Here is a 13,403-nt window from a genome sequence, read left to right as displayed (position 1 = left end):
TACAGATTCTGCCCATAAGATGTTGCACTGCACAGTCATAATCTGATACACATTGTGGTATCCCCTCGAGATCCTGCGCTGTGAGCAATGGACACAGCCATGAGGTTGAGTGACAGAACTTTACTCTGGGAATGCCTGTGGGAGGGTGGAATCCAGATCACAGTTTTATTTTGTTTTCATTTTATGCTAAAATCGCATCTGTTAAAAATGTGTCTTGTGGACCCTTCCAGGCTATTGCTTAGGACCCATTGTGGAACAGATGGATGGTCCATTTGGGGCAAAATTATATTCAAGTCAACTGTGGTTAGGCACAAAAGGTTTTGTGGAGAAGAAATGGAATAAAGACAGCTGCTTAAAATAATTACCATTATTTTAGAATAATAATTGTGGAGAATCACTTTGATGTTTCAGCTTGGTTTGTCTTAGATCACCTCTGTATTAATATTTAGATATGTCTGGGTGAATTTCTTTTTCCGAGAACATAAACAAATCATGAATTAAAGTGAAGTCAGAAGAACAATGAGTAAAAGAAACATATTAACAATTAGCACAGAATATAATTCTAGGGCTGGTGACACACTTAGTTCTGTATCTTAGAAGAAATATCTAGGTTTCTAACAGCTTTCTCACACACACACTACTCCTCCATTAACCTGTTCCTCACCCATTGCTAATAGCACCACACTTGCACTTATAAGTATGTTGGTAATGTATGCCATGGGACCCATATTATTCACCCATTTTAATATCTACATTTAAATTTGCATGCACGCCACCATGGCTGCTATTACTGGAGCTCAGCTATTACTGGAGAAATGGCTTCCCAAACAAAGGTAAGTCTGGTGCCATTTACCCCAGTAATTCATCTGTGTCAAAAAGTAAATCAATAATTTAGAATAGAACACAAGCACCTCTTTACACAGAAGGTGGTGGGTATGTGGAACCACTGCCAGATGCTCTGGTTGGAGAAGAAAGCATTAATGTATTCAAGAGAAAACTTGATGCATACATGAGGGAGAAGGAAATAGAGGGATATGGGAGACAGGCTATTAGGATGGGTGGAGGCTCATATGGAATATAAACACTGGTACAGACTGGATGGTCCAAATAGCCTATTTCCACACCACATCACTTTATGTCTCAATGTACAATAAAATTCAGTTCCATTGATGAACCAAAAAGTCTTGCTTGGTCTCACCCTAGCACTTTGTTTGACCAGAAGTGAGACTGAAACTTGAATTGTAATTCAGTATTAACCCGATTCAATTGGTAGCACTCTTACCTTGAAGATAGAAGGTTAGGGTTTCAAGCCCGTTGTTGGGACTGAATTCACATTGAGTTCAAAGACTGACACTCTAGTGTTGTATGTGGGCTATAAGTATTTGCTGTCCTTTAGATGAAATGTTAAACCAATATCGCATCTCCCTGTTCAAGTGAACATTATAGAAATTTAGTCTGCACTACTAGAAAGAAGATAGATATTCTCTTAGTAACCTATCCAACAATCCCATAGATTAAAACATTGTCATTATATCATAACTGTTTGTGGGACATTGCTGTGCACAAATTGGCTGCCGTCTTCGCCTTCAAAATACAGTCACTACACGTTAAAGCAAAATTCTATGAATTGCTTTGAGATGGCCTCTCAACATAAAAGGTACTATAGAATTATTATTTGCAAAGGAAAATAGATTAACACTTCAGATGCAATCTTTTAGTGCTGATAAAGTGAGGATTCCAATTTATATTTAATGGCTTTAGTCGTCCACATTAGGGATATTTTGCAAGAGGCCCTTTTACTCAGCATGCTTCTTTATTCAATACAAATCTTAATGTTAGAGGGTGTAGGACTGTTTTGTTAATGCTGCAGTCTGTAGTCTTTATCTTGAATAATTGCACAGCACCAGGCACAATTTCACAGGCTGTTCTTGGTGGATGACACTGCAGTTGTTCAGCCGCCTGAGCTTCATGACGTTCTATTACTCTCTGGAGCTTCACACAACAAATCCATTTTGCGAATATTGAATTTTAAATTCCATCGGGTTCTCCTGTAAGATCGACTTCTGATTCGAGTATAAATAGATTTTTCAAAGCTTTATATATCTAACCAGCATCAGAGCTATCAGCATTGGTATTTCCTGATGTAACAACAGCTTTATGCTTGGCTGTATTGTATTGTAATTTCCACAGTTTCTAGTATCTGCAAAACAACATTTTAGAGTCAGACCTTTCAAGTTTTGGTGCAGTGTCATCAGTTATTAGACATGAATTATTGGACACTTGATTTCTCATCCTTTTAGTGAAGATCTTGACCAATTGTTACCCATGCTATTTATTGAATTATTTTGCAATATTTGATGCTTGAATCATTGCTTTCATTTGGTGGCAGATGTCTTACGTAAGGAATACTTTAAGTTAGAGGACAAATTACATCTAAATTGCACATCCGCACACTAGTTTGAGGAACAATACCAGTAACTTTGCTGAACAACCCAGAACAATTGAACCATCTGTGTCTCTTCCTCCAATCCCATTCGTTTACAATTGTGGGATGTCCTCCTGATGTGAAACGCACTATACAAATGTAATTTGTTGTTGTTGTTGTCACCCTGGCTCAATAGATAGCATTCTCGGCTCTGAGTCAAAAAACTGTGGGCTCAGGTTGCAAGTCAGGATTCTGAACTCCCAGTCTAGGCTAAGACTCCAGTGTATCCTGGGGGTGTGACACATTGTTGGAGGTGTCGCCTTTTGAATGAGATGTTAATCCAAGATACCATCTGTCTGATCAGATGGACATTAAAGATCCCAAGGTACCATTTGAAAAGAGATGGGAGTTTCTCCCTGTGTCCTGGCCAACACTCTCCCAGATTGGTCACTTAGAAACATTACTGTGCACAAATTGGCTGCCATGTTTACCTACAAATAAATAGTGTCTATACTTCACAGTCAAATCCTGTGAAGTTTTTTTTAGACATCTTAATGACATGATAAGGTGTTATATCAAATGCAAGGATTATTATTATTGCAGCTTCAGCAGCTTTTAGTTGCTTGAGCGATTCATGTCTGCTTTATCTTTTTATTTTGCTCTCTTATCTTCGCATCTAGATATGATTCCACAGGGATTAAACACCTCCAGCATCTGTTTCTTATATGGTAGTCTGTATGGTGAGGGTTAGTTAGATTTTCAACAGTAGGGTTATCACTATCAGAGCCCTGCCCTCATCTGACTTCCACACAAATGGATTGTCGAGCAGAAAACCCCTGACTGCACAGCAAAATAATTTGTTTCCCTTCTTACTTCAGGATTCTTAAGGCCAGTTGTAGTTTCCTTCTCGTGTCTTGCCAAAGATCATCACACTCAGCCAGGAAGCAATCTGGGACCTCTTGTTCTGTATGGCTTAGGTCACTCTAGCCAATGCTTATACCGACTGAGTTTATGGGGTTCAAAACAGAGAAAGCGGTAGTTTCCTCAGGAAAGCGGTAGTTTGCCTGACACTGGGTCCCTAACCTCTGGAATTCCCTTACTCAATCGCTGACCTCGCCACTTCTTGTCTACTTTTAATTCCCAACACAAGACCTACCTCTTCGACTGCATGTATGGTCACCTTCCCTTCCCCTTCTCTATTGCTCGGCATCCAGCCCCTCCTTTGTGCAGTGCTCCTGCATGCTATATAAATGCAAGCTGTTGTTTTGTAGCCAGAAAAAGTGTTTCTTGACATAGCTTGTGTCTCCATTGAACTCATGTGAAGCATAAAAAGTGGTATGGACTGGATGAGCCAAATTCTGTTTCTGTGCAATTTTTTGTAAGGAAATCCCATGTATATCACGTTTAAGACCTCAGCTCCAACATAAGATAGCCATTGTCTCACCGGTCAGTTATATCTCTTGGGTTCCTTTGCTTGACACTCAGTTTATGTATGAAGTACTTTTTAAACCAGTGAGCTGTCACTTTCCTGAGTAACAGTTCTTTCAGACCCATTATCTGCTCTTTCTCACAAAATATCAAATCTATACTTTTGGTGTACACAAATCAACTTCCTGAGCTGTTCCAAGTGCACATTGCAACTGTTTTTTATAGTTATGTATGTCAGGAGCTTATGGTTATAGTTTGATTTTCCAAGGCAAGCAATAATGTGAAATAACAGTGGAACATTCTGGGATGTAAACAGATTTTTGTTTGACTGGCTGTCAGAATGTCTCGCACAGGCACAGGATGGAGTAAACCACATATGCCTCCGACAATACCCTGGCTTCAGAAATTCAGAACGAAGAATAATCAACTTATTCTCTCTCTCTCTCTCTCGGAATTCTGACTCTTCAAAATAGAGGTATTCAAAACATACTCAGCATAATTAAACCAAAGAATGCGTCCCTTCATACAATTCAGAAAGGTCAGTTTCTAAGCTTTGTCTTTCCTCTGCAGACTTGTCACACAGGTACCAAAGAAATATATGACAAATGGAGGCCATTTGGCCTATATTTTCATGTTTTTTGCTCCCAGAAAATAATAATAATCTTTGCATTAGATATAGAAGCTTTCACGTAACGTCTCAAAGCACTTCACAGGATTTTACTGTAAAGTATAATGACTGTGTATTTTGTATGCATATGCATATAACCATTCCATACCTTGGCAACCCTCTGGAAGAAGATCTTCTGACCTTTATCTTTTACTCAGCCTGGTGCCTGACACATGTGGAAACCCATCACTATACCAGCAATTGTACAGTTTTCGCTTTTGCCAGGGAGTATGGGCCCTCTATAATCACTATAATTATACATTGGTTTCACTCACATTGAGTGATATAGAATGTAAGACAGATACCATTAGTACCAAAGACTCTGCAAATGTTTAGAGAGAGACAAGTAGAAATAAACCTTCAAGATTGAAAGTTAAGCACTATTGCTTCCTATCTGGAGTTTTCTGTGAACTTTCAATCCTGCTGGGAGGAGAGGGAAGCCATAAACAGTGGATAACAATAACAACAACTTGCACTTATATAGCACATTCAACACAGGGTAGCGTCTCAGAGCGAGTGCTTAACAGTGTTGACTCCGAGCCGGGTGGGGTGGTGGGGGAGGGGTGGGGGGCGGGGAGGTGGTCGTAAGCACAGTTGAGGAGGAAAGTTTTCAAGCAGGACTTGAAAAAGGGTAGAGAGGGGGCAAGGCGGAGGGATTGAGGGAGAGTGTTCCAGAGTTTCGGGGTGTAGTGGCTGAAAGCGCAACCTCCAATGGTGGGGTGGAGGGTGCGAGGGATGAGCAGGAGACCGGTGCCAGTTGAGCAGAGGTGCCGGGTGATGGATTGGGGAGTGAGGAGGTCGGAGAGATAGGGAGGTGCCAGAGAGTGAAGGGATTTGAACACGAGTGTGAGGATCTTGAAGTCGATCGGTTCGATGATGGGAAGCCAGTGGAGTTCTGGCCAGAACTGGTGACCTGTGGGTATGCAGTTATGCGTGGGATAGTATGCAGGCAGCAGAGTTCTGAATGAGCTGAATCTTTTGAACAGTGGAGAGACCGGCGAAGAGTGCATTTCAGTAATCTAAGCGGGAGGTGACAAACGCATGCACGAGGGATGATAGTATTGTAGAAAATGACATGTGTGGAGTAATGACTGGTTCTTAGTATTTGGTTTCTGGGTCAATGGAAGTTAGAAGCTGTGTGTGTTTTTTGTGTTGAATAACATTAGTGTTGTAATGTGATTGACCTTTAGGTGCATGGGGTGTTTTTAGTGAGACAGCTCATGCTATGAGCAGCAAGCTGTTCTTTATGGTTGACAGTGAGTATCTTTCCAATCTGCTATTCAATGGCATGTGTATAACAATACTGACAAGTTAACAGTGGAGGTGGGGAGTGGGGTGTGGGTCCTACTTCCTCAGTCTGTAAATGTTTTGTATGCCTCATCATTGACATTTCGTACACTTCATTTTGTATACCTTCTGCTTGTCACATGTCAACAGTTTAAACGCCTTCTGGGTGGAGGGCAGAGGGAGAAGGAGGGTGACATAGCAGCTAGCAAGATATGTTCAGAATTACAGTAACTGGTGTTTCATTTTTGAAGGTTGTTTGAAGAGGTTACATGACCAGGTCTTTAATGATATTAAAAAAAGCTTAATGGAATCAATCAGCTTATTTTCAGGGGCAGTTTATGAGCATGGTCAAATTGATTGGCATCACACTGGAGCAGAACAATGGGATGGGCTACAGAAAAGCCTTCTCAAAGAGCTGCCAGGAGTCAGAAACAGTGCCAACAAACTTAATTCACACTAGGGGTTTTGTTGCAATTTACTCTGCAGATGCATAGGGACATATATCACAAACAAAGGGAATTTTAATAGTTGTTTGTTATACTCTGTAATTTAGCAATAGTCTCATTCTTATCGTTGATTTCCTTTTCAAAGCATATATTTTAGACCTCCTGCAAGCTGCAGGTGATTGTAGTGTCTTGTGAATTAGGAAGCTATTACACAACGTGTTTGGATTCTCTGAGCAGTGTTTTTCGTTGATCAGGCTGCAGAAAAGAAATACTGCTGCTGAGACATCTAGACTGGGCTCTGTCATTAATATGTCAGCTTCCACATTGACTGAGTACTCTATTATTTACAATTGGGTCTTGTTTTAGACCAGTGCCCAATGAAACAACCGATGTCTCAGTGCATCATACTGCCACATTAAGAAGTCCCAGTGAGTATGGAAAACAAACTACTCATGATCTGAAAAGCAAAGGGAACACTCTGACATCTGCCTTTCTTGAGAATCTATGACTATGATAGGGCTCAATTCTATTTATTTTAGTAGATAAGTTCTGACACCAGCGCACAATGTGATTCAGTGAAACACTGAGTCACTATTGCATCATGCCAAAGAAATATTAACAAGATCATTGACATACTGAAGTTTCAGTGAGAAGGAAATGACGCAACACAGTGCATTAAAATTAGACAGGTCATTGCCACTCAGGGATAGAGGATCAACCATTTAATTTTGAAAATAAAGTGCTGAGATGCTTTGGAGTGTCAGGCCCATTGTGAATAGGTGTAAGAGTATCAGTCTTTTTTTTAAAAAAGCGTGTTAACCTGTATTCGATCTTGAAATGGAGCGTTTGACCTCACAGCAATTAGCTCTTCATCCCAACCTCTCCTTTCATCTTCGGATCTGGGTATCTAAAGTTTAAGATCATGTAGAATTATGGAAAAAAATTAAATTCAGTCTTAATTTGTAAGCCAGTTTTACACGTTTTTTAAAATTCAGTTTCTGACTGAATGTAAGAATTTTCCACAGTTTAGGGTCAAAATAAATTCTAGCACACATACTGATCTTACAGACAAAATAAGAGTGAAATTTCAGACCTTAGATGTTTTAGAAATGTGATAATTGCCCATTTTTATTAAGAAATTTGTCGAGAAATGCCACTTAGAAATATCACTCAATTCAACTCACTAATTGTGTAAATGATTATTATTTTGGCTTCTAATCTATATCGTGCAAATCTATGTTAATAATATGTTTGTATATATTGCAATACTTTACTATTTTATGTTGTTTTATTTATTGGTGAAAATTATAAATGAACCTTTTTCTGTCCTCTTCTAGGGGTGACGACAGTGCTTACAATGACAACTCTGAGTATCAGTGCCCGAAACTCCCTCCCTAAAGTTGCATATGCCACTGCCATGGACTGGTTTATTGCTGTGTGCTACGCCTTTGTGTTCTCTGCACTGATAGAATTTGCCACAGTAAATTATTTTACAAAACGAGGTTGGGCTTGGGATGGGAAAAGTGTCGTGAACGAAAAGGTAAGTTTTCCTTGTTTACAGACTTAACGCAAAGCTTGGCTACGAATACCACACAATAACATTCATAAATTAGGTAAATTTAATAAAAGGTATTTCAGATAAAGAGCAAAGGTTAACATACGATTTTTGGAAATATGTTCTCAGTCTGTTTAAAAAGTATTTCATATGCATATATTTATTTTAATGAGGATTAAAATAACAATACTCAGTACCTTACTTATCATTGGTTTGATTCAAACTAATCAAGGCAATGTTCCATTCCACAGAAATGTACCGGTATGCAATACTGAGAGAGCCTTTCATTGCTGGATGTGCAATCCTTTGGATGAGAGTTAAATCAAAGTCCTTACATCAAAGGGCAGGGACATCTGGTGACCCAGTCAATGTTCCTCCCTCAACAGAATTTACCCCTAAAATAAAACTAATTCAGCTTTCATTGCACTGCTGTTTGTGGGATATTGTGAGCGCAGATTAGCTGCTACCTTTGCCTAATGAACTAGGTTACATTTCAAAGTAATTAATTGTGTGAAACGCTTTGATATGTTTCAAAGTGATAAGGCACTAAATTAAATGAAAGTATTATAACAACAACAAATTACGTTTGTATAGCGCCTTTCATGTCGGGAGGATGTTGCAAGGCACTGGACCTTGCAACATCCTCCCGACATGAAAGGCGCTATATCAGTCTGAAATTTGGATCCGAGCAGGGGGTTGGAATTAGAGTGGGTGCAGGCAGGGAGGGTAGGAGTAGGAGGATAGCGATAGGAGGGTGACCAAATGCGCAGATGAAGAGGAGGGTTTTGAGATGTGCTTTGAAGGAGACAAGGGAGGGAGCAGGTGAAGGGACTGTGGGATGGAGTTCCAAAGGGTAGAGAAGCTGAAGTCCCGACTGCCAATGGTGGAGCGGGCCGGGCGGGGGACGTGGAGCAGACCGGAGCATGCTTAGCAGAGGGAGCAGACAGGTTGATATGGGGTTACCAGTTATTATTATCACATGAAGTGTTTGTTAAATTGTGGTAAACAACGACTGAAATGACTAGCTGATCCTAAAAGTTGAAATGGTCAAGTGGAAGGCCATCTTCCCAGGGAGTGATAAGAGTGATAAATATATTTCTGAATGCTTGGACTGAATACCTGTGCTTCCACATGCCAGATTGTTTAGATGTAGTTAATATTCTATCCATGACTGAGTTTGTAATCTATGCTGACACTCCAATGAGCTAATACAGTGCTGGGGAATCACTACATTGTCAGAGGTGCCATCTTCCAATCAGACATTAAACCAAGGTCCTATCTACCTGTTCAAGTTGATGTTAAATATTTAAAAAAGGGAGTTTCTCATGGTGTGCTGACCAACAATCCCCCAGATAAAATTGGCCATTCACTTCAGGGCTATTTGTGGGATATTGCAGCAGGCAAATTAGCTGCTGAGTTTATCTGGAAATGCACAGTCACAACACTTTACCGAAACATTGTGAAGCACTTTAAAATGTTCTTGATGTTATAGATGCTGTATCAAATGCAAGGATCATTTCTTTTAGAAGGTTGTATTACAGAAATAATCTTTCATGTATCTCACAGTATTGTTGTTTGTACTAAGCAACATGAAATGACAATGGTAATATAAATGACTTATGTACATGTTATTGGATATTTATTGACCAACTCGTGACAGTCTTGATAGCCCGGGTCCTGAGCCAGGTGGATCCACAGTATTTCAATGCATTGTTGATAACAGACTAGCTTGTCAGCACAAGTATTACAAATTTTGAAGTTGATATTTGTGGAAAGATTGAAAGGGCCATATTAATGTGAACCTCTCTTTTCTAATCTTTGAGTATAATTCAGGGTACTGTTTAACAGATTTCTTAACAAGAAATTACATTAGAACTCCAGTCAACCTATAGGAGCTCATTTGCAGAGAAGATCACATTAGAGGGGAGATCTATCGCTTTAGCCGGATATAATTGTATCATTTAAACAACTTGGATTTATAATGAAGGAATCTTGTTAAGAAATTATTTCAATTTCAAACCACTATTTAGAACCATCCCTCATTCAATATCATGAAGAGCATTCAATTCCATTTGGATCATCTATACTGTGTTGGCCAATAAAACACACAATCACTACACTTTGCACTGTAACCTGGGAAGCGCTTATAGGCAATCATCCCAAAGTGAAAGCCACTGTATCAAACATAAGGATTATTATTATTCTTTGCTGTAATGAACAAACATGAAACAACCAAATCACCAATCTCATTTGCTTTTACTTTACAGAAAAAAGAAAAAGCTTCTATTATGAAGAAAAATAATGCTTACGCAGTGGCAGTTGCCAATTATGCACCTAATATCACCAAGGACTCAGTTCTGCCAACAATTGCAAAGAGTGCAACTGCAGAACCAAAAGACGCCAAACCAGAGTCCAAACCACAGGACGCTAAGAAAACATTTAACAGTGAAAGCAAAATTGACAGAATGTCAAGGATAATGTTTCCTGTTTTATTTGGAACTTTCAATTTAGTGTACTGGGCCACCTATTTAAACAGAGACCCTGTTATTCAAGCGATGATGCCAGATAATAACCATTAATACATTTTAAGGCAGTGTAGAATTTCTAAAAGGTGATGATGCCAAATACAACTGGTAATTGCTGATCTATGTACTTTGGTATGTTTATAAAACAAGCCTTTATTTTGACATGATTCGCACACGAAAAAAGTCCTCATTTATAAAACGATTCAAGATGCGAAATGAAAGAAAGATCAATTTAGAACAAGATAGTAAGGATCTTAAAAGGGATGAAATGAGTTGAGATGCAAAATGTCAGATTTCAGTGCGTACGTTTATGTGGCTTGTGCACTACCGCTGTTTACAAGGTTTTATAAAATAGATACCTAAAATCAAAGGAGTTCATATGTTAGCACTTATTGGTTGAACTAAACAAATAAGTTACACGCTTCTCATTTCTTTTTTATTGTAAGACCATATGTAATACAAATGTGTCAATGGTTAAAAGTAGTACTTAGTGACTTTTAATTTCTTCAGTCTAGTAAACAATTTACTTGGTTTGGGTGAAAAATGTTGAATTGTAAAAAGACACACTTTTCTTATATACTGAGAGATCCTAAGAGGATGATCATTGGTAAATGAACAAAACTTTGTGGGTGAATGGGTCTACTGGTTGTTAAATGTATCACCTGGTGGACAGTAAGATGGGTTTGCTCACCAAGTTTGGTACAATGATCAAAGTATCATCCTCATAATGTTTAAATAAGTCAGCAGGAGTGAGGGTGGAAGTGAACATCCACTAACCAGTAAAGTTACAAACCTTGTTTGAATAACGCTTAGCACAGGGTAAGCCAGTAACTTTACAGACCAGCCTAATTTCACTCCATTGGCTTCTTTAAAAATACTGATAACACAACTTTAATGTTTAATTTATTGTACTTCTTTTATGTATGCTTACTGCTGCCACTTTGTTTTTTCTGTAAAATACAATGCGTGTGATTTGCATGATGATACTGGTGCTGAAGTCACAAGGTGCATCTTGCGACTAATCCAACAATGGCATCATACAATGTGCAGAAAGACTGCCTCAATTAGTACATAAACAGTTTGGAAATCCAGCTTGTCCACTAAAACAATTTTAAAACTATAGAACCGTGAAGCCTACAATAAAGGAAACATTAATTCAAAGCTGTGTTTTATATATATTTCCTTCTTTAAAAGTAATATTTTTTTGTAGAATAAAAAGACTATCCATGAATATAAATTTGGGGAACTGCACTTTAATTAAGGAAACCAGCTCCTAGTATTATGTAAGATGTCTGGTTGTGGCTGCACACTTTTATAAGAGAAATACACTTCCAATTGTAAGTGAAGGTCACTTCATTCACCAAGTGAGAGATGGTGCCAGAAATCACAAGTAGCTCAGTTTTTAAGATAATCTCTTTATCCAAAATATTCAAACAAATGCTAGGATCCCCACTAATTATTGAATTTGCAACTTTGGGGTCAGAATTTAGGTATTCATAAATATCTTCCAATCTCTAGTGGATCAACATTGTTAAAATGTGTCCTGAAATAACACCTCCCCCTCCTAGAGTTCTAAATAATGATGAGCCAAAGCCATCTGAAAATGGTGGGAGCTACTATCATGGTTTCCCATTTAGCGAAGCCACTGTTGTGCAAGTGGCAGTGGCCTTTCAGGTGTCACTTTACAGATTATTGATTTAGTTTATTGTGTAAAACATCTTTGACAGGTCACAATATGAAATCCATAAATTTGATGGATTACTGGCCTAACTCTTGCTTCCACTTTGATATTAACAAAACAGGAAAGACCGGCTCTGAGCCTTTTCGGTGGGTTTTGGACACAGATGTTATTCTGTTATTCAGATCAGGGAAGGTGATACTTCAAAACTCCCTTTAACAGCATTCCTCAAATAAGGTATGGAATGTGTTTAGGAACACTGCAATTTTAACCATTTATGATTGCACAGATAAAGCTTATGATTGAAAAGTAGAAGTAGAATCATAACACAATTAATTATTATTTTATTCAATTGTTCATGATGAAATTCAATTATTTATTAGATCATGACAGATCTTTTAATTCCCCACCTTTTCTCCATATCCCTTAATATCCATGTTTCCTAAGTATCTTCCAAGGTCCTTTTGCCAAGATTAAAGAAGGTTGTTGTACATCGAAACAGAGATTTTGTTGATTATAGGAAACAAAAGAAAGACTGAATTCTGGTGTTTCTTTAGATTTTCCTCAGTCAAATGATTAAACTTTATGAAATATAAGGTTATGATCATTTGTCCTACACAAAATAATGAATATATAATTATTGAGTCTTACATCAACTCCATATTCACAAGATTGTTTTGATTGAAGAAGGCCCTTCAGTATATCTGAACTCATCCCTCCAAAATACCCACCCTACTGTCCTTCCATCACAACTGAAAGCTGCTTTTTAAATGAGTCCAGTGTCCTGGCCTCAACCACCTTTCTTGGCAACCTGTTCCAATTATTAGTTACTTTCTGAGTAAAGAAAAATGCCCTGATTCCTGTCCCAAAATTGCCCTTTGGAACTCTAATCATATGTCCTCTTGCTCTACTGGCTTAATGCATTTAAAAGTAAATTGCTCTGGGTTTACTTTTCCAATCCCAGTTGCAGACAAGTGTGACTCGCAGAAGTTCCTGATTTCCACTTTTAACTTGACTGAGTCAAAGCCATAAACAGGATTTCCCTATTAGTCTTCTATCATTTGTTTTTTATTGCCTGTAAATATTACTCATCAGGCTAATTCTGAGCCATCAGTAAAATATAAAGTCACTTAAATATAAAGTTCCTACCACTTTTCAAAATGGATGATGGGACCAGGAAGGAAGAAAGAGAAAGATAAGTGACAGATGTCAAAGATGGAAATGTTGCAGGAATAAATAAAAAGGCTAGCATAAAATAGGTAGAAAAACAGTTAAAAAGAAAGTCAGGATTAAATTTTCAAGGTAGAATAGGGAAGAATAGAAATAGAAGGAATAAATGGATGGTAGAATAAGCATGTCTAATGTTTTTAAAGGTTTTATGTTTGATAATCT

At 38.2% G+C, this 13,403-nt stretch overlaps 1 protein-coding gene across 2 annotated transcripts in view; it reads left to right on the top strand.

Moving 5' to 3' along the window:
• The window catches only part of gabra2a (gamma-aminobutyric acid type A receptor subunit alpha2a), a 103,592-nt gene extending 92,999 nt beyond the window's left edge, over positions 1-10,593 (top strand). For both annotated transcript variants that reach the window (XM_042341694.1, XM_042341689.1), the window contains 2 exons: positions 7,591-7,793; positions 10,076-10,593. In XM_042341694.1, the coding sequence (XP_042197628.1) occupies positions 7,591-7,793; positions 10,076-10,387 (515 nt within the window). In that variant the 3' untranslated portion in view covers positions 10,388-10,593. The remainder of the gene's footprint in view (positions 1-7,590; positions 7,794-10,075) is intronic.
• The last annotated feature ends 2,810 nt before the right edge of the window (positions 10,594-13,403 follow it).

The sequence above is a fragment of the Callorhinchus milii genome, unplaced genomic scaffold (assembly GCF_018977255.1).
Source record: "Callorhinchus milii isolate IMCB2004 unplaced genomic scaffold, IMCB_Cmil_1.0 Scaffold1, whole genome shotgun sequence".
NCBI lineage: Eukaryota > Metazoa > Chordata > Chondrichthyes > Chimaeriformes > Callorhinchidae > Callorhinchus > Callorhinchus milii.
The sequence above is the reverse complement of the archived record's forward strand: the minus strand, read 5'-3'. Positions and strand labels throughout refer to the sequence as shown.